The 21,440-nt window shown below is 38.7% G+C and overlaps 1 protein-coding gene across 8 annotated transcripts in view; it reads left to right on the top strand.

Moving 5' to 3' along the window:
• The window catches only part of ATP8A1 (ATPase phospholipid transporting 8A1), a 74,105-nt gene that overhangs the window by 26,331 nt on the left and 26,334 nt on the right, over nt 1–21,440 (top strand). For 3 of the 8 annotated variants that reach the window (XM_083458050.1, XM_083458054.1, XM_083458056.1), the window contains 14 exons: nt 81–154; nt 2,140–2,209; nt 3,766–3,893; nt 5,614–5,725; nt 6,499–6,664; nt 7,313–7,440; nt 9,924–10,001; nt 11,664–11,752; nt 14,105–14,149; nt 15,438–15,510; nt 16,700–16,805; nt 18,537–18,619; nt 18,745–18,794; nt 19,782–19,851. In XM_083458050.1, the coding sequence (XP_083314176.1) occupies nt 81–154; nt 2,140–2,209; nt 3,766–3,893; nt 5,614–5,725; nt 6,499–6,664; nt 7,313–7,440; nt 9,924–10,001; nt 11,664–11,752; nt 14,105–14,149; nt 15,438–15,510; nt 16,700–16,805; nt 18,537–18,619; nt 18,745–18,794; nt 19,782–19,851 (1,272 nt within the window). The remainder of the gene's footprint in view (nt 1–80; nt 155–2,139; nt 2,210–3,765; nt 3,894–5,613; nt 5,726–6,498; nt 6,665–7,312; nt 7,441–9,923; nt 10,002–11,663; nt 11,753–14,104; nt 14,150–15,437; nt 15,511–16,699; nt 16,806–18,536; nt 18,620–18,744; nt 18,795–19,781; nt 19,852–21,440) is intronic. The other 5 variants (XM_083458051.1, XM_083458055.1, XM_083458053.1 and 2 more) reach the window with 3 other exon arrangements.

Raw genomic sequence — 21,440 nt, 5'->3', positions numbered from 1 at the left:
TCTTTTTGTCTTTTGTCCGTTTGATTTCCTGCCCTTGTTGTGTTATAATCATTTTAAAAATTTTAAATTGGGACATGTAGGTTGCAGTAGGGGAAATAGTGAAAGTCACCAATGGGGAACACCTCCCAGCTGATCTCATCAGTCTGTCTTCAAGGTTAGAATGAACCAGTTTCAGAACAAATGTGTATGTGGGTCCTCTTAGGCCAAAGCAGTGTTTCTGCCATCAACCATTTACATATTAATTGTGTACAGAAATTGAATTCTAGAAACAATCCAGCATTCGTATAAAATAGGAGAGCAAGAGAGGTTTACCTGGGCTTAAGCAAAAGGACTATTTTAGCTTGAGTTCTTAAAGACTATTAAGACTGCAATCCTTTCCATGTTTACTGTGGTATATACCCCATTTAAAGAAATGGGTCATACTTCTGAGTTAACATGCATAGGATTGCAGTAACAAACACAAATGCAAGCATATTTGAACATCCAGAATTTGCTTTTCTTGCCTTCCTGTTACGTATGTAATTACACCCTACTTAATAATGCTATATTATAAAAGAAACTGTTTCTTTGAAATGGTTCAATGTGCAGCTGCCTGTATTGAAATTAGTTAAATCTTTACATCATTAAATACATTCTTTTTAAAGTTTTAACTAATGTCCATATTTATATTCTAAAGAACCTGCTTTCAGTAATTTTATATAACACTCAAAAATTAGCAATTATTATACTTGAGCTTTTATAGTGGACCCTCAATACAAACATAAATGTTGCACATTTTGTACTGCATGCAGTTAGCAAATAGTCATATTTTTCTTTGTAGAAATATTGCACGATACTTGGTATACTTCAGATTTTGAAAGTCTTTGTGCTGTGATTGCATCTTATTTTGATTTCACTAGTCAAATTCCAATCTGATGTCTCTAGTGGAGCATGTGTCCTTTCTTTTTAATGTTTCTGCTGCCTTGTTTATTTTCAAAGTCCATACAAAATATGCAGCCCCATGTTATGCATGTTAACTCAGAAGTAACCCCACTGACATCCGTGGGACTTACTCTGTGAATAGGATTACAGCCTTACTTTGTATTTATAAAAACACATGAAGTACGACAGAATGTAAATATGTATCAACTAATTAGTATAGTGAAATAGTCTAAATTCTAATCAGTATTCAGTCATTTACACTTAAAGAAAAGAAGGCCAGAAGATAGCTCAATATCAAATTGAGAAATGTGGTGTGGAAACATTTTGTCATTCAACTAAAGGTTGGCACCAATCACACTGCTAAAGAGGATATTCCACAAAAGACCCTCTTCGGTGTCACCATATAATTCACTTCCTTTAATGATGAGGCATAGAGAAAAGCCCCATTGGAGCAGCTTAAGATATGGCCAGGCTAGTATAGGTTCATTCAAGTAATTGGTCCCCAAGCCGTTTGAAGCTTGTCTTTCAGAATCAGATTAATAAGAATATTTCTTTATTAACTGGTTGATTTTAAAAGACTTCTAAACCGCTTAACATTTAGGAATTGCAAAGTGATGTGCTATATAGTAAATTTATACAATAATGGTAAATATAATAGTAAATTGGAAACAAAATAAAATACAATTTCCACAGTTACCAGCAATATACACCCAATAGTCAGGAAATGCTTTGGGGAACTGAAAGGTCTTCAGCATACATTGAAAGCATAGGATAGGCAGTGCATCTGGAATAATGGTTCTGCTTCTGTCAGTTTTTTTCCATATGTGCTTCATGTTGCATAAATTCAAAGTGCAAAAGTTTGGCTATCTCTGCAGAGTGCTTTATTGTTTTGTGGTATGTGATTCTGCAGATTGTAGTATTAGCATGGTGTCAAATATGTTTATTTGGCTAGCATTCTTTGCTTAATATTTTTCTAAGAATCTCTTAAGATCTGGAATATTTTCTCTACTTAAAGTATAAGGCAGTATGATCACTGATCAACTTTGTGTGGCTTACTATATATGGATTAGTATCAAAGCTCATACTTTGATAATCATGTTCTACAAATGTGAATGGCTGATTATAAATATAATTTATTTTTGAAAATAACATACTAAAGAATGGATATAACTTTTAAAGTGACCAACTCACAAAAATAAATCTTTCCCCCCCTCTAAGTGAACCACAGGCTATGTGCTACATTGAAACATCAAATTTAGATGGCGAAACCAATCTAAAAATACGACAGGTAAGTTGATGTCCATCAATTAAAAATGTTTATGTTGCCATAAAGTGTTGCTTCTGTCGTCACTAATGGATAGTGAATGGGAGATAAGATATATGAACGAACTGCCATTCAGGACCAGAGGTGTGCAAACAATTCTTCTGGACTGCATAATGCCAAATGATTGGGTATCAAGTGTTCTTGTTGTCTCCATTTGAGCAAAACAGGAAGACAGATTTCAGTACCACCCTTCAATTATCTACGCCGCAAAAACTGGGACTGGGAAAATTGTATTGTGGAACAGCACATGTACCCCCAGCTGTAAGACGCTTATAGTTTATCCACCAGCTGTTGACAGTGTGGTAAAGGGATTGTTACTTTCAATCCCATATTTTAAACCATACCACTCCTTTGCAAATTGGGTTTTAACTTGCTAATATTTTAGTAATGAAAGGTTAACACATAAATGTGTGTTAAGTAGAAGTTGGGTTTCAATATAAAGTTTGCGTCTTTGGAAGCTTTGGGGTGTGAGCTCTTCCCAGCTGCCCTGGTGCTTTTGCAGGTGAGCAGCACACCTGCAAACAGAAGTCTTTTACAGCAGTATTTGTGTCACTCACTGTTAGTAATCAGTGTGAGAAGGAGTATCAGTCACACAAATAAGAAATAAGTAACTTGTTACATCTCCAGATTGAGGGTTAGCATTTCTGGGGAACCTGATGCTGATGACATGTTTTTCAAAAAGCATGAAGAAAGGTTGCCAGAAAGCTACCATAGTTACTGTCACTGTTTAATTTAGGAATGTTTTGGTGTTCGCCTAACGAATCTTATTGTCTCAGGCTTATATCTAATATTTGTGAATATTTAGATAGGCACTTGTGACAGCTTTTTTTCAGAATGTAAGTAGGAAAATATAGTAGTGTGAGCAACTCTGGTTCAGTAACATATCATATTACTGAATACATTAATACGTTGTATTAATAGAATTTAACTCTGTGTGCTCTCTAAAGAACTCGCTGTTAAACCAAAAACAGTTTCATTTGAGCCAAATTACTGAAAACTGTAAGAAATATTCAAGGTAACAATGTTCAGATTATTCGGGCACAATTTAGCCACAAATTTCATAGCTGGCAACTTAAATTTTAATATTTCAAGAGGACTTCATCAGTAAAAATAAGTTTGGAAACCATCTGTTCTGTCAAATGCTGGATTAATGCTATAGGAATGAACTCTGTGCATCCACGGTAACTTCCTTTTTTGTTTGCAGCAAAGCATAGGTTCTTGTTATATCAAAGATTGTAAGATATCAAAGATATCTGGTTTTCAGACAGTATTTTGAAGCTGATTTGTAATCCTGGTTTGGAGGAAGAAAGACAAGCCGTTGTTTTTCTTGGTTAGCTATAACAGCAAATATAGCTCTTCATGCATTCTCTAGTCATGCTGCTAAAACAAGTGAGTAGGACACTACAGTTGTTCTGTGTTGATATAGGACATTGCCGCAGACTAAGAAAGCAAATATTGCTGTGTTCAATGTTTCCTGTATTGATTTGGTTATAGTGTTCCATAAAAATTTGTTGATTCAGGGTTTGCCATTGACATCGGATATCAAGGACATTGACAGCTTGATGAGACTTTCAGGAAGAATTGAATGTGAAAGTCCTAACAGACATCTTTATGACTTTGTGGGAAATATCAGATTAGATGAGCATGGGTATGTAACCATCTAAGTATCTTTTCATCATGCCATTAAAAACCTGTAGAGGATATAAATGATATAAGTATAAATGTATAAATGATATGAGAATATAAATGATATAAGAATATAAATGATATACCGCCCCCATCATTCAGCCCAGCCACTGAGATCCAGCGCCGAGGGCCTTCTGGCGGTTCCCTCATTGCGAGAAGTGAGATTACAGGGAACCAGGCAGAGGGCCTTCTTGATAGTGGTGCCTGCCCTGTGGAACGCCCTCCCATCAGGTGTCAAGGAAATAAGCAGCTATCCTATTTTTAAAAGACATCTGAAGGCAGCCCTGTTTAGGGAAGTTTTTAATATTTAATGCTGTATTGTTTTTAACACTCGATTAGGAGCTGCCCAGAGTGGCTGGGGAAACTCAGCCAGATGGGGGGGGGGTATAAATAATAAATTACTATTATTATTATTATTAGTGCTTTTTTTTTTACGGATAATAAGCAAACATCAAGTGTTGTGTTATATATACTTTATGAATACATAGAAGAGGTATGAGTCTTCACAAGGCTTTGTGCTTTCATGGAGAACAAGCTGCTTACCATATGCAGCTGAATTGCAAACCCTTTGAAGTAAATTAAATATTCTGGTTCCCCTTTATAAACTTTAGCCAAAGGAGAACTCTTAAATCATTTAGGCTCCACCTTCAGGGCTGGGAAAGCAGGGCTAAAAACATTACTTCTAGCTGGCTCTAAGCTACCCACCAGCCTTGCAGACTATCTTCCTACCTGAGGCAGAGAGGGATGTTTTCTGCAGAACTCAGTGCTTTGTTTCAAACTTTATAAAAAAAAGTGATTCTAGGAGAGGCTGAGACACATTCTGAGAAACTATGTTAGGCAGATTCCTTTTCCAGCTTCTTTTCCTTGTCTCACCTGTGAAGAGCATCTTCTTTTACCTTATCAGCTCTGTTCTATTTCACAGCATTTATATGCTGCTTGATCATAATAAAACCTCTAAACCATTTAGAAAAACTAGGATATGAAAGTTGCCGCGAGAGAGAACGTTGGATAAAATGGTCCAAGCTAGTACCTGTAGAGTACTCAATGCCTTCCCTTGTGATCTTTTTCTTGGCTAGCAGGCTGCCTTATATTGATTAGAGTTATTTACTTAGCATCTTCCAGCAGTGCAGCAGATCTCTGCTTGGAGAGGTTTGCGTTGTGTAGGTTTTTTGGAGAACTGGAAGATGGTTTTAGCTTGCAGTGGAAGTTAGACTGCAACTTTGTGCTCCTAAGAGTTTAGTGTGGCTATGAAGCTGCTTGTGCCGTGTGTGTGTGTGTGTGTGTGTGTGTGATCCGCATAATGTTCTCTTCATCCAACTAGCAGCCCACACTTCCCCAGCCCATTAAATATAGATTGTTCAAATCAAGATGATCCAATAATAGAAGTAAACCCAGTATAAAATTGCATGTTACTTAGATGTGGATTCCTTGAAGTGTATTGTCTTTTTCTTTTTACACTTTTCATCTAAGTGTTCTCCAGCTTATATGTTCTCCTATATGTTCTCCTATGGAGAGGGAACATATAATTTCTTTCTAACTCCTTATTTTTCCATTACTATATTGTGATGTCTCAGGTTGATAATGTCAGAAATTGAAATAAAATAGACATTAGTTGGTATTTCCCCAAGTGGGTATTTTACTTAAAACTCAACCTAAGTCAATGTTTATTTTATTATTTTTAGCACTGTTCCACTGGGTCCTGATCAAATTCTTCTGCGTGGAGCTCAGCTAAGAAATACACAATGGGTTCATGGTATAGTTGTCTATACAGGGCACGATACCAAACTCATGCAGGTTTGTCTTATAATTATGAATAATATTTATTTTTGGTTTGGATATTCTAATTCATGGGTACTACCTGTACCAATTTCAAACTGTACATTTATGAGAAAGCTAAACACAAGTAGCAATGACCATGGTCCTGTAACATAGGGTTATACCTAAAATGTAATTACTACCTATAGTGCAGTGCTGTTGAAGCTCAGTAAACTAAAGACCAATCTATCACAAATCACAGGAGTTGTATATGTAGAACTGTGCTACAAGCTAATGTTGTAGACTTTATAGTGTTGGTCACCAATCCTATTTGGCAAATACACCGTATTTTTCTGTGTATAAGACTAGGTTTTTTTTCCTTTAAAAATAATGTCCAAAATTTGGGTGCGTCTTATACACGGATAGATCTCCTCCCCCCATTTTCTTAAACTGGAGTCCCCAAAAATAGGGGGCATCTTATACATGGGGGCGTCTCATAGACGGAAAAATACGGTAACTGCATTAATTAAAACATGTGAAAGGAGTTCTTGATTTGCTAGTTATAAATTAATGGTTAAATGTACTTCATGTGTGTCATAGCAAAAAAATGCTTTTCTGTTCTTGTATGCCTTCATTAGAAAGTACTGTATAGGGCCTAGGCAAAATGTTGTTTCATGGTGTAAAAACTGGTAATCACACTTATGGGATGGGCAACACATATGATTGTCTTTGATTTCCAATACTATCTAGTGGGGGGAAATCACATGCATATGTCTTCTCTTACTTATGAACTCTTTTTATTCCATCCACAGAACTCAACAAGCCCTCCTCTTAAACTATCCAATGTTGAAAGAATTACAAATATTCAAATTCTGTTTCTGTTCTGCATTCTCATTGCAATGTCTTTGGTTTGTTCCATTGGTTCAGCTATATGGAATAAAAAACATGAGGAGCGGGACTGGTATATCAATTTAAACTGTGAGTACAGTGATAGTTAAATTACCTTGTGTTCATAAAATAAGATCAATGTGTCATATCATTAAGGTACAGTTTTGTTCATATAGAATAAGGGTTTTTACATCAAAATGTGTATATAAAATATACTTGCACTCACTGCCAGAAATTAACAAGAGAAAAGTTTTGTTCAGGACCAAATTATGATACGGGAAATGTCTGATTACATTTCATGTATCTGTTTTCTTTGGGGTTAAAAAGCAGCAGGCATGGAGGAGAAGCTTTATTCCTTTACACTCATGCCATGGTCCTTGTGAAAGGTGTGTCCCCAAGCTATTTGCTGTTGGAGGGAAGACTCAGAGAATACTTCCGGGTGCAACCTTGTTTGTCACACTAACCTTAGGGAACATTGCTGGGCAGCCATGTGGGTGTCTGAGGCAATTTGTCTCTTCCCCTTTACCCCTGAGTTGATTTCGTCCCAGAGAATATAACAGGGATGATTTTGTTGGGACTATAGATACCACAGGTTGAACTTGGTTTATCGGTTGTTGTTTTTTTCAAACCTTAAACTTTCAAAATGCCACCTGAGAAATGAACTTTTGGCATTACTGCTGTTAATTTCTTAAACTATAAACATATTCTTACTATCTTTCTTTCTTTCTTTTTAAACAGATGGTGGCGCTAATAATTTTGGACTGAATTTCCTGACCTTTATCATTCTTTTCAACAATCTCATTCCAATTAGCCTGTTAGTTACACTAGAAGTGGTTAAATTTATTCAAGCATATTTCATAAACTGGGTAAATACAAGCAATTTTTGTGCTATTTGCAGAGCTTTGATAAGTGCTTTCAGTAATAAATGTTATATATGTCTTCCCTTTGCTATGAAAGGGAGGCTTTATTAAAGTAATGCAAACTTAAATACAAGATTAAATGTTTTTTTATAAAATTTAAAGTTTGCAACATCATGCACCTTTTCATATATAATTTCATAGGCTTTAAATTCTATGGATTGTTGAAATCCCTTTCAACCCAGCATTGTGAATCAGTTTTCTGAGTTTGCAGCCTAAAGGAACTTGCATAGTCCTAGTACCACCTGATACACCATACTAATATGGAATCTGAGGCCAGATTGTGCATTTTGTGCAAAGGAAGCACATGCTGCCCCAGGGTCCACCTGTGCGATTTTATTTTGCCCATAGAAACTTCAGAAACAAGTGCAATGGTAATGGCATTCAGATAACTCCTCCACACATATACTGAACGTGTGGAAGGAAAACTGTGCCCTCCCCCTGCCCTCAACTTGTCCCTGGCCCCAACATTTGTTCATTGAGTGGTATCTTGGTAAGAGCTATATGCCAGCATTCAACTAAACCCACAAAGTTTGGTGGCCTACCTGGGAACATGATGATGTCATGGGCGGGGCCAGCAGGGGCAGTTCCACTTCCTCCTTCATTTGCTATATGCAGTGTGGGAGATGAACAGCCCTTACATGCTGAGCACAGATGATAAGTGAATAACACTATGCAGTATACTGCATCTACAATAAGATTTAGATCCAAATAAACATGCAGCTACTTTCACATGCCCAAGGGTGTTTGGATTTGCTTTTCTAAACAGAATGGAGTTTCAAAGCAGTTTTTAATTATGCAAGACAGTATGTCACTTGAAGGGGGGGAAATTAACAAGGGATCCAGAGAGCTAACTTTGACACTCGGGGACTCTTTTCTTGCATCTTGAAACCGTTGGTTCGAGTCCTACCCTCCAGGGCAGGAGAAAACAAGCATGCTCCCTCCTCCATGTGACAGCCCTTAAGATATTTGAAGGTGGTTTTCATATCACCTCTCATTCTCCTCTCTTCTGGGCTAAACATACCCAGCTCCAAGTTAAGCTTGTGGTCCACCAAGACCCATAGATCCTTTTCACATGTATTACTGGCAAATCAGCCCCCCCCCCCCACCCTATATTTGTGCATCTGGTTCTTCCTGCCTAAGTGCAGAACCTTACATTTGTGCCTATTGAATTCATTTTGTTAGCTTGCACCCAGTTCTCCAATCCGTTAAGTCATTTTGAATTCTGATTCTGTCTTCTGTGGCATTAACTACTCCTCCCAGTTTGGTGTCATCTGCAAATTTGATGAACATGCCCTCAATTCCTTCATCCAAGTCATTTATAAAGACATTAAACAACAACAGGCCCAGGACAAAACCCTGCAGCACCTGACTTGTCACTTTTTTCCAGGATTACGAGGAACCATAGATGAGTACTCTTTGGGTTGGTCAGTCAACCAGCTACAAATCCACCTAACAGTTATCTCATTCAACCCACATTTTACCAGCTTCCTCGCAAGAATATCATGGGGGACTTTGTCAAAAGCCTTACTGAACAATATACACTACGTCCACAGCATTTTTCTGATCCACCAAGTTTGTAATTCCATCAAAAAAAGAAATCAGATTGGTCTGGCATGACTTATTTTTGAGAAACCCATGCTGGTTCTTAGCAGTCAAAGCATACTTTTCTAAATGCTTACAGACCAACTGTTGAATTATATGTTCTAGGATCTTCCCGGGTTTCGACGTCAAGCTCACTAGTCGGTAGTTACCTGGGTCTTCCTTTCCCCCCTTTTTGAAGATGGGGACATTTGCCCTCCTCCAGTCTGTCGGGACCTCACCTGTCCTCCAAGAATTCTTAAAGATAATAGAGAAAGGCTCTGAAATTACATCCTCAAGCTCCTTTAGTACCCTTGGATGCAGCTCATCAGGCCCTGGAGATTTGAATTCATTTAAAGTGTTCCCTTAGTACCTCTTTTCCTATCTTGGGCTGCAGCTCCCTCCTTACATCATTCTGTTATCAGGGTGGACATTGCTTTCCTTTTGGGTGACGACAGAGACAAAGTAGGTGTTGAGTAGTTCCACCTTTTCTTGGTCACCCAATAGCATTTCTCCATGTTCCCCATGCAGAGGACCTACCACTTGTTCTTTCTCTTACTTCGGACATAGCTGAAGAAACTTTCATTATTATTATTAACCTCTCTTGCAAGCCTGAGCTCATTCTGAGCTTTAGCCAGCCTGACTTTCCCCCTGCAACTGTTGGCTACTCTATTTCTTATGCATGTCTAGTAGATTTTTTTTTGCTAAGTGAGATCAGCATACATACGGAATTCTGGATAACTGTATCTACATGAAATACGTCACACTGACAACAAGAAACATTATTTTCATGTAACAACATGAAATGGTGGGTTGCCAGCTTTTTAAATGTTGCCTTTTCCTTTTGATAGGATATTGACATGCACTATGAACCTACAGACACTTCTGCCATGGCTCGCACATCCAATCTCAATGAAGAACTTGGGCAGGTAGGTTGTCCCTCCTAACACTTAATGGTTTTGAAATTCATGGAAATTGGTTATTAAAAGTTTCCATGAAAAATTAATAGGTTCCTAGATTTCGATATTTTTCCTTAGAAATTTTTTGCTATATTTTGCTTCGAAACACCCTGAAACATTCCTCTGGTTTCTTACATCGCCTATATTTATTATTAATAATAATGATTACCCACCTTTCACTCTTAAAGTCCCAGGGCAGGTTACAACCATTAAAACACAACGTTAAAAACAGTTTAAAACTACTTACAATTGCAAACATAAGGTGGGTCCTAAAAATAAACATATCACATGGCAAAAACCAGGGTAAAGAGCTGTGTCTCCCCACCACCACCCCAATGTTGGTAAAGCAGTACCAATATTTGCCCTAGTCCTAAAGATTAGAGACACTTCATCTGAAGGCGTGGCCCAAAAGAGACACTTCGCCCCATCCCTGTCCTGATTAGACATCTCTATGCCCTCCTAAGAGAATGGAGAACTCTCTTGATAGAGGGTAGGGCTTTTTCAACAGTTATGTCAATAGATATTTAGTGAAGTGCAACTTCCACACGAAAACCCAGCAATCTGTTGTGGCATGGCTGAGAAGGGGAGACTCCCTGTTTATCAGCTGCATGCAGGCCTTTCTTCACATCTCATGAAGAGACATCACCAATGAGCAAGACAAAAAATAAACATTCGGTCTCCCATTTTTTTGTGAGAAGGGCAGGCAAGGGCTACATAATCCCAAACAGCAAGAAGCCTCGCTCTCAGCTATAAAAGGGCTTAGAATTGCAGCAATCCAGTGGTATCCACTAGAGGGCATGAAAGAACAAGAAAAACAAAACAATCTCTTTTTAGCTGGGGAAAAGGGATTGGGAGCTACTTCACTCCTAGACTAGGATGCAGAGGACTCTATCCCAGGGATCAGCAAACTTTTTCAGCAGGAGGCCGGTCCACTGTCCCTCAGACCTTGTGGGGGAGCCGGACTATTTGGGGGGGGGGGTGAATGAATTCCTATGCCCCACAAATAACCCAGAGATGCATTTTAAATAAAACGAGACATTCTACTCATGTAAAAACACACTGATTCCCGGACCGTCCGTGGGCCAGATTGAGAAGGTGAATGGGCTGGATCTGGCCCCCGGGCCTTAGTTTGCCTACCCATGCTCTATCCCTTCTGAATCTTCCTACATGCAGTTTAAATATGGTGATAAAAGCTCTGGAAAGACCTCCGTCTGAGCATGGGGGGGGGGGCGTGTCACTTGTTTAAAAACATTAACTCTTGTCTTTATGGTAGAACAGAGCTGGATTAAAAGGAGAGTTATGTGTTTTCTATCACATATGATTGGAAATCCCTTGGGTAGTCTGAGCTTGTAGGCATGTAGGCTGCTGCAGAAAGTTACATCCATACTGAACAACTGGTAGCATTGGAGGTGAAACAGGAGTTCTGAGGGGACACAGTGATTAGAGGAACCAATGACAAACCTTCCATCCAAACCAGCCAGTAATACTTCTTTTTGCTAAGGTTGTTTAGCATTTTCAACATTTATTATTTATACAGCATGTTAAAACACGAAGAGTTTTTAACAGTTGAGACATTAATAATAGGAATGTAGGCTTAATGAGAAGTCTTAATCAGCCTTACCATTTGTTTAGGTCAAATACATATTTTCTGACAAAACTGGCACCCTGACATGCAACGTAATGCAGTTTAAGAAGTGTACTATTGCAGGAATCGCTTATGGGTAAGTTTTTCCATAAATATAGTTGCATTTGTACTCTTTGCTGCTTTAGTGAAAATAGTTTTTATTATTTGGGGTTTCAATCAAGTCAGAATTTAAAACATCAATTCAAATTGGAATATATCTTTAGCAGTTAAAAGCAAAATGCAATTAAAAAGGCCAGAAACCTATGAATTACTATGATTTCAGCAATATTTTACTGGTTCTTAAGCAATTTAATAATACCTTCACTTTATAGCACATGAACAGACATCTGGATGTTTCATATATACATATTATACCTATTCAGAAATTATAATTGAGACTTTGAGCAGTTGGGTTAAGACACCTCATAGTAACCATAAGACTAATAAGTATCTTTAGAAGTCCTAGTTCAGAAAAGTAAAATAAAAAGGGTCTTTTGATTTTAAAATATTTCCTATTTAACTGCTAAAATGAATTGTTGTTGCATAATTGAGGACTGTGTAGGTCCTTGATGCTTCTTGTGAAAGTACCTTTAGGCTTTTCAAGCAAAGTGGAATATTTTCAATTTAGGAAACCTGGCCATTGAGATCTGCAGTGAAATGTTGCAATGTTGAATGCTCTTATTTCGGGTTCGAGCCAGCCCGCAAGCGATGCTCTCTTCCAATATATTTTCTTCCATTTCTTCTCATCGGCCCCTTGTCTTCTATTTATTCTGCTTTCTCCCCTCATCCGTGTCTCCTGAACATGATCCTTCCTCATTGAACTATTTCATGTGTTTGTGTCCCTCAGGAGTTTCTTTTCTTCCCTAAATATTTTGCTGTTGCTGTTGTTTTCCAAACCATTTTGGTTACATAAGGATACAAAGTTGGAGAGTTAGATGGCATAGGACAAGCCACTCCATCTCCAATGACTGCTATAGCTGGAATACACAGATATTTCTGTCTTGATGAGTTGAGTACAGTGGTACCTTGGTTCTCAAACGTAATCCATTCTGGAAGTCTGTTTCAAAACCAAAGCATTCCAAAACCAAGGTGCACTTTCCCATAAAAAGTAATGCAAAACAGATTAATCCATTGCAGACCTTAGAAATAACCCCTAAAACAGCAATTTAACATCAGTTTTACTATCTTACGAGACCATTAATCCATAAAATGAAAGCAATAAACAATGTACTGTACTATAAAATAAATAAAACAGTATTGTAGGTAAAAATTAAAATTAAAACTTTTACTTACCTGCACTGATGATATTCATTGTTTGGATGGGGGGCTTTTATCCATTTCCGCAGTCACGCAATCAATCTATCAATCAGTGGCTGCACTGGGTTCCATACAGTCACAAAAACAAATTAACTGGAAAAGCCTCAAAACAAAAAACGCAAAATAAATAGCAAAAACAAAAGCACCAAATATAAGCTCCAAAATATCACCTCCGAACACTTCAATCAGAAACAGAAGGCTTGAATTACAATGGGGGGATGCAAATTAGCAGTGCAAGAGGAAACACAGGGGGACGCAGAACAGAGCACATTCAGCTTCCGAAAAAAAGTTTGAAAACCGGAACACCTGCTTCCAGTTTTGCAGCCTTCAGGTTCCAAGTTGTTTGTGAACTAAGCTGTTGGAAAACCAAGGTACCACTGTATATAATTGCAATTGATTACTGAATAACTGAGTGAAATGAAAAACGCTATTGGAGCTAAGTTATTTCAATTAGCTGTATATTTTGGTTAAGCTTTTAGGCCTGCAGGGGAAAGGGTGGACAGGTTGATTGAGAGAATCCTCTCATCCTCCACACTCCCTACAGCGGGGGTTGGGAATCATTTCCAGTTGAAGGACCACTTTTTCTTCTGGACAGCCATCCGAGGGCCACATGCCAGCAGTGGGCAGGCTCAGGGGCAACACTGAGTGGAATAGTCAATGTAAATTTATTTACGGTTTTATGCATAGGCTTATTTCTATACACGCACAAATCTCTGTCCTCCATGCCAGCAAGCAAGAGGCATTATCAGAGTTCCAGGATACATTTCAACCCAGAAAAGACATTCAGAATATGAAGTTTGGCCAGTGAGGGGTACAGCCTGGAAATTCTGAGGGCCACATAGAGAAGCCTGGAGGGTCCTCATTTGGCCTGCAGGCCTGCATATCCCCACCCTGCCCTACAGCATCTTCACACCTTAAGACATCATACCTTACCTGGCATATTAAACTTTGTTGACGGAACTAACTAGCTCTCAGCAGACTTCCACAGTGTGTTTCATATCACAATCCTTTTTGTTTTCTGTGTTCATTTTATTTTCATTTCCTTTTCATTAAATTCTCCTTTATGTGCCACCTGAACTTGACGCCTTTCAGAGCTATTTTCTATTTCTTTGCCTCCTTTCTTTCCACACAGCCATTCTCCGGAATCAGAGGATTATGGCTATGCTACAGACGAGTGGTAAGCACTAACCTTCTTCTAGCGTTGGTTGTTTTTGCTTGGGTGAATGCAGACTGTCAGTATTTTGTGAGTAGGATTCAAGTGCAGAGCAGGAAAATGAAATCTGCATGTTTAAAACACTCTGTGGCCCTGGCACAATAAATCTTCTTTAAGAAAGAAACAGACTTTTTGTGGTTAGGAAAGTGACAGGGAAATGAAATGAAAAGTGTAGAATGAAGGAATGATTGATCATGAGATAGATAGATAGATAGATAGATAGATAGATAGATAGATAGACAGACAGACAGACAGACACATACCCACACACACCCCACAAGCACTGCAGGATGAATGCTCATTGTCATTTAACCTCTTGACAAAAAAAAAAAATCAGAATAAACGCTCAATAAAGACTGGATGTAATAACCTCCAATCCTAACCTCCACATAAGCTTTGTAGAAGCAAATCAATAAATGGGTTACCTGGAGGATGAATATGAATGTGTATCTTTATTATTAACTATAGAACAACTTTTTAAATTAAATAATAATACTTTAATAATAATAATAATTTATTATTTATACCCCCCCGCCCATCTGGCTGGACTCCCCCAGCCACATAGTGAAATTGATAGTGTACATAAGTGGCTCAATTCCTGACTCTGAAGGAGAGTACCTCTAAATGCAGTGTCAAAGTTTGAATGCCACAGGTATCTCCCTGTTGAGGATATAGGCATTGGAAGCTTTGCTGGTCACACAGGTATTGGTTACACAGTAAAATGTGTATTTTTCTCCAAACCTGTTAAATTTCTAAACATATAAATACCCTGAGCTTAGAGTTCCCTTGTTAGCAAAACATTCATAAATGCCAGAGTCCAACAAAGTGAAATTCTTGCCTGATAGAAAACCTGGTAATAGCAGAAGTTGCTTTGCAACTTGCACATGCAAGTCATGATTTGATGTTGTAGTCGTCAAGTTATTAATATGCATGGGTAAACTAGCGAAGTTATAATTTGTTTATTATGTGTATTTGTATATCAAGATCCTATCTGGAACCCGCATATGGGCATTTCTTTTGTTGAAGTTAGCTGAATTATGCAAACAATCACTCAAATGAAGAGTAATTAAAATTTCAGGATTCCTTAATAAATACAGATTGCATTCCTGTATTAGTTAATACTATATTAGTTGATACTAACACAGTGTAATCAAGCCCTGTGTCTGCTCTATAGCATGTGGTCCTAGGATGTGTATTATTAAGAGATAAATTAAATGTTTGTATGCTTTCATTTTTCTTTTATTTCTTTTAGGCAAGGCTCACAACCTGGAGATGAAAAAGTGTTTAGTGATTCATCATTACTGGAAAACCTCCAAAACAAACATGTAAGATATAGAAATAAATACTACGTTTTTATGAAGAAAAAACGGAAATTCAGCAAAGCAAAAGGAGCCTATCACAAACAGGAAACTTAATTTATATTCCAGTCATCTGCATGTGTACTTTCAATAAAGTCACATCAATTTAAATAAGATTTACTTTCATAAGGGTCTAACTAAAAGTTCCAAGTAAATGTGTGTAAAACGCTGATGGCCACTTTTGTAAGAGGAGGATGCGGTTTGGAGCAGAGAACCAGTGACCAGAGGGGTAGCCTTTTCTACTACAAAACCCTATTCCCTTCACGACTTTAGGTGCCCATCTACCCATACAATCTGGATTAGGCTCCAATGCCTGCCTGTTATTTTCATGGAGGAAAGTTCTCCTTCCCTTCACTCCAGCAGGATATTTCCCCCCACCCAGATGAGCGCCGCAACCCCAGAGTCGGTCACGACTGGACCTAATTGTCAGGGGTCCCTTTACCTTTACCTTTACACACACACATGTAGCAGGTTCAGGGGCTCCATTACACTGGCTCTTTGTGAAAAAGTGTCTTGAACTTAAAGACAAAGCACGTCACCAACACAAAATGTATTTTGACCCTTCTGTTTCATTACCTTGATCCTTTCTCTCTTGCTGTCCACTTTTATTTAACTCCTTGCACATCCAGACATCTTCCCTTGCAAATATTTAAATACTATTTTAAAGTATCTCTTCTCTCAAGTTCTTAAACCCTGAACTTCCCTTATCTTTTTCCTTTCCTTTCATTTGTGTCCCTTTCCTATTCCTTGTCTTTCTTAGATTTAAGCCTGCTTAGGGGTTTATTATGTTAAATTCAATTTATGTTCACATTCAATCTGTTATAATTATTCCAGTAGGAATCCTTTAACTGGTGCATCTTGGGAGCGCTAGTCCCCTGTATTAGCTTGCTTGACTCTCTGTTTTCCTTGAATAGCAGAAATATATGCCCTGATAATATACTTTTTAGGACAATATACTCTTTAAGACAAGTCTGTGTCCCACTAATACCTTCCCATGTCTTCTTGTAGCTGACTGAAAATAAAACAAGGCTTGAGTCTGATAAAAAAATAATATACTCTCCACAGCTACGGTTTGAACTATTCTTATATGCTTATAGCTTTAAATTTTGGAATGAGGCATAATTAATTTGTATTGTTTTATGTGGGTCTGTTTTAGCCAACTGCACCTATAATTTGTGAGTTTCTAACTATGATGGCAGTGTGTCATACAGCAGTTCCAGAAAGAGAGGATGATAAGATCATTTATCAAGCAGCATCTCCAGGTAAGGTCATTGAAACCTTTGAAGAACATTATACCCTTGCTGAGCGGATTGACTAAGTTGATTAATTTATTTATTTTTTAAAGTGACATAAAGTCAGCATATTATTAATGAGTAGATTACGCTCCTCTATTGATCATAATGCATTTCTGCTGTAAACACGTAAGGTCATAGCCGGGACTCACCTGGTAAATCACTAGAATAAAGGATTTTCTTAGGTACTTATTACCAGTGCTTTTCTTCTAGGAAAAGGTGCTGGTACTGATTACCCTTGAGTACCCCCAGAAAAGAAGCACTGCTAATTACAACTTGATTGCGTCAAGTTAGTACAACTGCAAGCAGAAGTATAGTGTAAGGGCACAAAAAATAGTTTTTTGTGCTGCCCCGGCTGCAGGTGCTCCCCATCCTGCCCACCTGCCTCACCTGAGCAGCCCGCCATGCAGTAGCTGGGAGGGGACGGGCCCTTTCATCTCTCAGCTGTGCGGCATCCCCCGCCAAGAGGGGAAGCGAGCAGACAGTGCAACCAGTGGCGGCACCCCAGCCTGGGTGGCACCCACAAATGTGACTCCACAGCTCCTTCCAGCAGCAGGAGTGCCACATGGAGGCACCTGTTAGGGCAGGGGTAGGCAACCTAAGGCCCAGGGGTCAGATACGGCCCATTCGCTTTCTCAATCCGGCCCGTGGATGGTCTGGGAATCAGCGAGTTTTTACATGAGTAGAATGTTTCATTTTATTTAAAATGCAGTTCAGGGTTATTTGTGGGGCCTGCCTGGTGTTTTTACATGAGTAGAATGTGTGCTTTTATTTAAAATGCATCTCTGGGTTATTTATGGGGCATAGGAAATCGTTCATTCCCCCCCCAAAAAAAATATATATAGTCCGGTCCCCCACAAGGTCTGAGGGACGGTGGACCGGCCCACAGCTAAAAAAGGTTGCTGACCCCTGTGTTAGGGAGTGCAATGCTTTCTTTAACCTGGACCCTGGCAACCCACTCTATGCCACCAACAGCAAATTCACAAAAAGCCTCTCCTCCTCCCGGAGGGGAGGTGTTGTGGGCGGGACGCAATTTCTGCGTCACGAAGGGGGCGTTATGCCCCCTGCCCCACTCACCTGGCTGGCGCACCACGCTCACAGGCGGCTTGGAGGGTGTGTGGTTTGCGGTTTAATATACGGCTGTGCCAGCCATTCCGCCTACTTTTCACCTTCTCGTCGTGAACGTTTTCCTAACAGTCTCTCTCTCTACATATATGTATATATATTTATATGAGAGAGAGAAAAGCTGCTATGAACAGAGACTACCAACAGCCTTTCACCATATGTATGCTCTGTTCTTGTGGGGGACATGGAATCAGGCTTTAAAGTATGGATCACTTCCTAAGCAGTGCTTCATGTGCTGGAAACACCCTTACTTGCTGGAACAGCCTTTGATTTAAAAGCCGTTGACTTTCAGTTTAGAACTGAAATATCCTAATTTAGAGATGCCAGATAAGGAATTTCTTTCATATACAGAAGACAAAGGGGAAACTGAGTAACAGAGGTAGGAAGAGGCTGAAAGGCTTTACCAGGAACATTAATCACACGCATTAAAGAGTAAATACACCAGGAAACTTTAAATGTGTACTTTTTCTTCCCAATATTTAAGACATGAACTGCAGAGTAGTTCAAAAATTGAGATTTCATTGTTTTCACTTTTAGCAATTTGCTAGTCAAATAACAGGGAATGGTTTGTTACAGATGAAGGAGCATTGGTTAGAGCAGCCAAGCACCTCCATTTTGTTTTCACTGGAAGAACACCAGACTCTGTGATCATAGAATCTGTAAGTACATCTAAAATAGTAAAGATTTAACTGTTGTTTCTAATAGTTTTATTAATACAGAAAAAAACTTTTGGAAAACATTTTTAAAAGTCTGAATTAATCATGATTTCATTTTTCCCCCCTAGCTTGGACAGGAAGAAAGATATGAAATGCTAAATGTGCTAGAATTTACAAGGTAATTAAACATCTGTGAATTTTTTCTTGTTTAAGAAACAGTATTTAATAAAAGTTTGAGAAAACGGACATTCAAAGCGTAATTTAATTCATGAAACGTCCTACATTTGGGCTTTTAAGCACAACAAAATAAGCTAGAAAACTAGAGTAGGACATTGTGTGTGAGAGAGAGATATAGCAATAAAGTACAAAATAGTATTTTTAAAGAGACTGATAAAAGCACAAAGAAATTAAAAGAACAAAAACATGAAAATATGCAATTCATTGGCCATAGAAATAGTACAGCTGTAAAGTCCATCCTATTTATCATTTACCGTATTTTTCACTCTATAAGACACACCTAGTTTTTGGAGGAGGAAAACAAGAAAAAAAATATTCAGAATCCCAAAAGCCAGAACAGCAAGAGGGATCACTGCGCAGTGATCTCTCTTGCTGTTCTGGCCTCTGGGATAGCCGCGCGAAGCCTCTTCAGGGCAGTGGGACGAAGGCTCCTCCTGCATGTGTGTTGCTCCATAAGACGCACACACATTTCCCCTTACTTTTTAGGAGGGAAAAAGTGTGTCTTATAGAGAGAAAAATATGATATTCATTATTAAATAACCCTTAACACCTCACATTGCTAATTTTCTCATTCCAACAACATAAGTTTAAAACAGCATTTTGTTCAATCTTTTTAGTTACTCACCCTTCCCAGTGTTTCTTATAGTACATTATTTATAAATAAATTATAATTCTATTGTAACAGAAAACCTATGTGTGAAAAGACCACTCTAATTATCAAAACTTACATTGTTTCATAGATGGAATATTCTGCAAACATTTGTAGGGTGGGGAGGGTGTAGGCTTCATATTTTAGAGGACATTTTCTCATTTCAAGATATGTGGAATCAATGCTTATGCTCCATCTTATATATGTTTATTGTATGAGTCTATCACACCCCACTAAGTTGCTTAAAACCTTTTGAAATGGAACATGCCTTTCATTCAGTTCTAGGAAAAGAATGTCTGTGATTGTCCGCACACCTACAGGAAAATTAAGACTTTACTGCAAAGGGGCTGTAAGTTGGCGATGTTGTTGTTGTTTTCATTTTCCATTTCTTTGCACTATTTGCTATCAAGGATTGTCTGTGAAGCGTTATGTTAGACATAGGCCCAATAGAGATTACCGTTTTGTGGAGTGTAAAGACATCCCCGCATTTACAGTGGTGGTTATTTGTATTATTATTAATACATGGCAGGTGACATTAAGTGGGGAAGAGAATTCCTTTGAACTACAGATTCTCATAATACAGTTTTAGAGACAACATCCCAGCATCCCTAATCCATTCCAGCAACACTGAGATGGTGGCCCATGGGGCCTACTTTTCAGTCAACGCTCTGAACTTGATTTCTCACTGAAAACCTGAATCACAGTAAGTCAATCCCATACTCCCATGCATGTAAGATGTTCTCAATTGGGATGAGCTTCCCCTCGTGGATGGAGGCAGGAACACTGAGAGAGGTTCTGAATCATTCATTCATTCCTGTCTTTTCATGAAGCAGGTGCTGGGTACACTCTCGGTCTTGTCTTCTGTAGCTCAGGCCTGAATACAGTGGTACCTCAGGTTAAGTACTTAATTCGTTCCGGAGATCCATTCTTAACAGTATAACAGTAACCTGAAACTGTTCTTAACCTGAAGCACCACTTTAGCTAATGGGGTCTCCTGCTGCTGCCGCGCCACCGGAGCACGATTTCTGTTCTCATCCTGAAGCAAAGTTCTTAACCCAAGGTACTATTTCTGGGTTAGCAGAGTCTGTAACCTGAAGCATTTGTAACCTGAAGCGTATGTAACCCGAGGTACCACTGAGGTGTAGTGTGCGTAATTATGTTTTATTGTTTCAATTTTCTGTTATTTTGTGGCATTAGTCGTTGTCTCTGTTTTCCTTTGGTCCTGTCTTGGTGACTGTGGTTTAAATGTTTCTCCTCCATGTCAGTGTTGTTAGTTCCCTCGCTCTTGGTCCTGGTGTTATCTACCCTCCGCATCCTCCTACTGTATTTTTCTTATTCTAGTACATTCCCCATTTTGTAGAGCCTGTGTTTTTAAAGACTTATTAAATGTAGTATATTGTTGCCTCCCTATTCCTTGATCTCTCCATCTGTCTGTCTACCTTGGCCCAAGCCCTTCTAAGTCTTCATCCTGTTTCCTAGTTTCCTATGTGCTCCGAGCTTTAGACTTCAGCAGCAGTGAGCACACATAAACACCTAAAGCAGGACTGGGAAACTTTTGGCCTATTGGACCACAACTCCCATCATCCTCAACCTTTGGCCATGCTCTAGCTGGGGCTGATGGGAGTTGTAGTCCCACAATATATTGAGGACCAAAGGTTCCCCATCCATGCTACCATAATGGGGATAGTGTGTATTATCTGTGTTTTGCAGGATGCTCAGGTTATGTTTGTACTCTCAGGTTGAATTACACATGTGCTTTGCATGGTCTGGTCCTTTCCCTTGTCTGGCATCTTAAGCTTTTTAGTTTGGTTTGGTTTGGTTCTTTTGCCTATCCTGCACCAAATTACGGCTAGGATTTGCTTGTCTGTCAACCACCACTTTAAAAAGAAATTCATTATTGTGTACTGATGAAATATCAGACCAGTTGGATAAATCATC

The sequence above is a fragment of the Podarcis tiliguerta genome (assembly GCF_965153285.1).
Source record: "Podarcis tiliguerta genome assembly, chromosome: 9".
Lineage (NCBI taxonomy): Eukaryota > Metazoa > Chordata > Lepidosauria > Squamata > Lacertidae > Podarcis > Podarcis tiliguerta.
The sequence above is the reverse complement of the archived record's forward strand: the minus strand, read 5'-3'. Positions and strand labels throughout refer to the sequence as shown.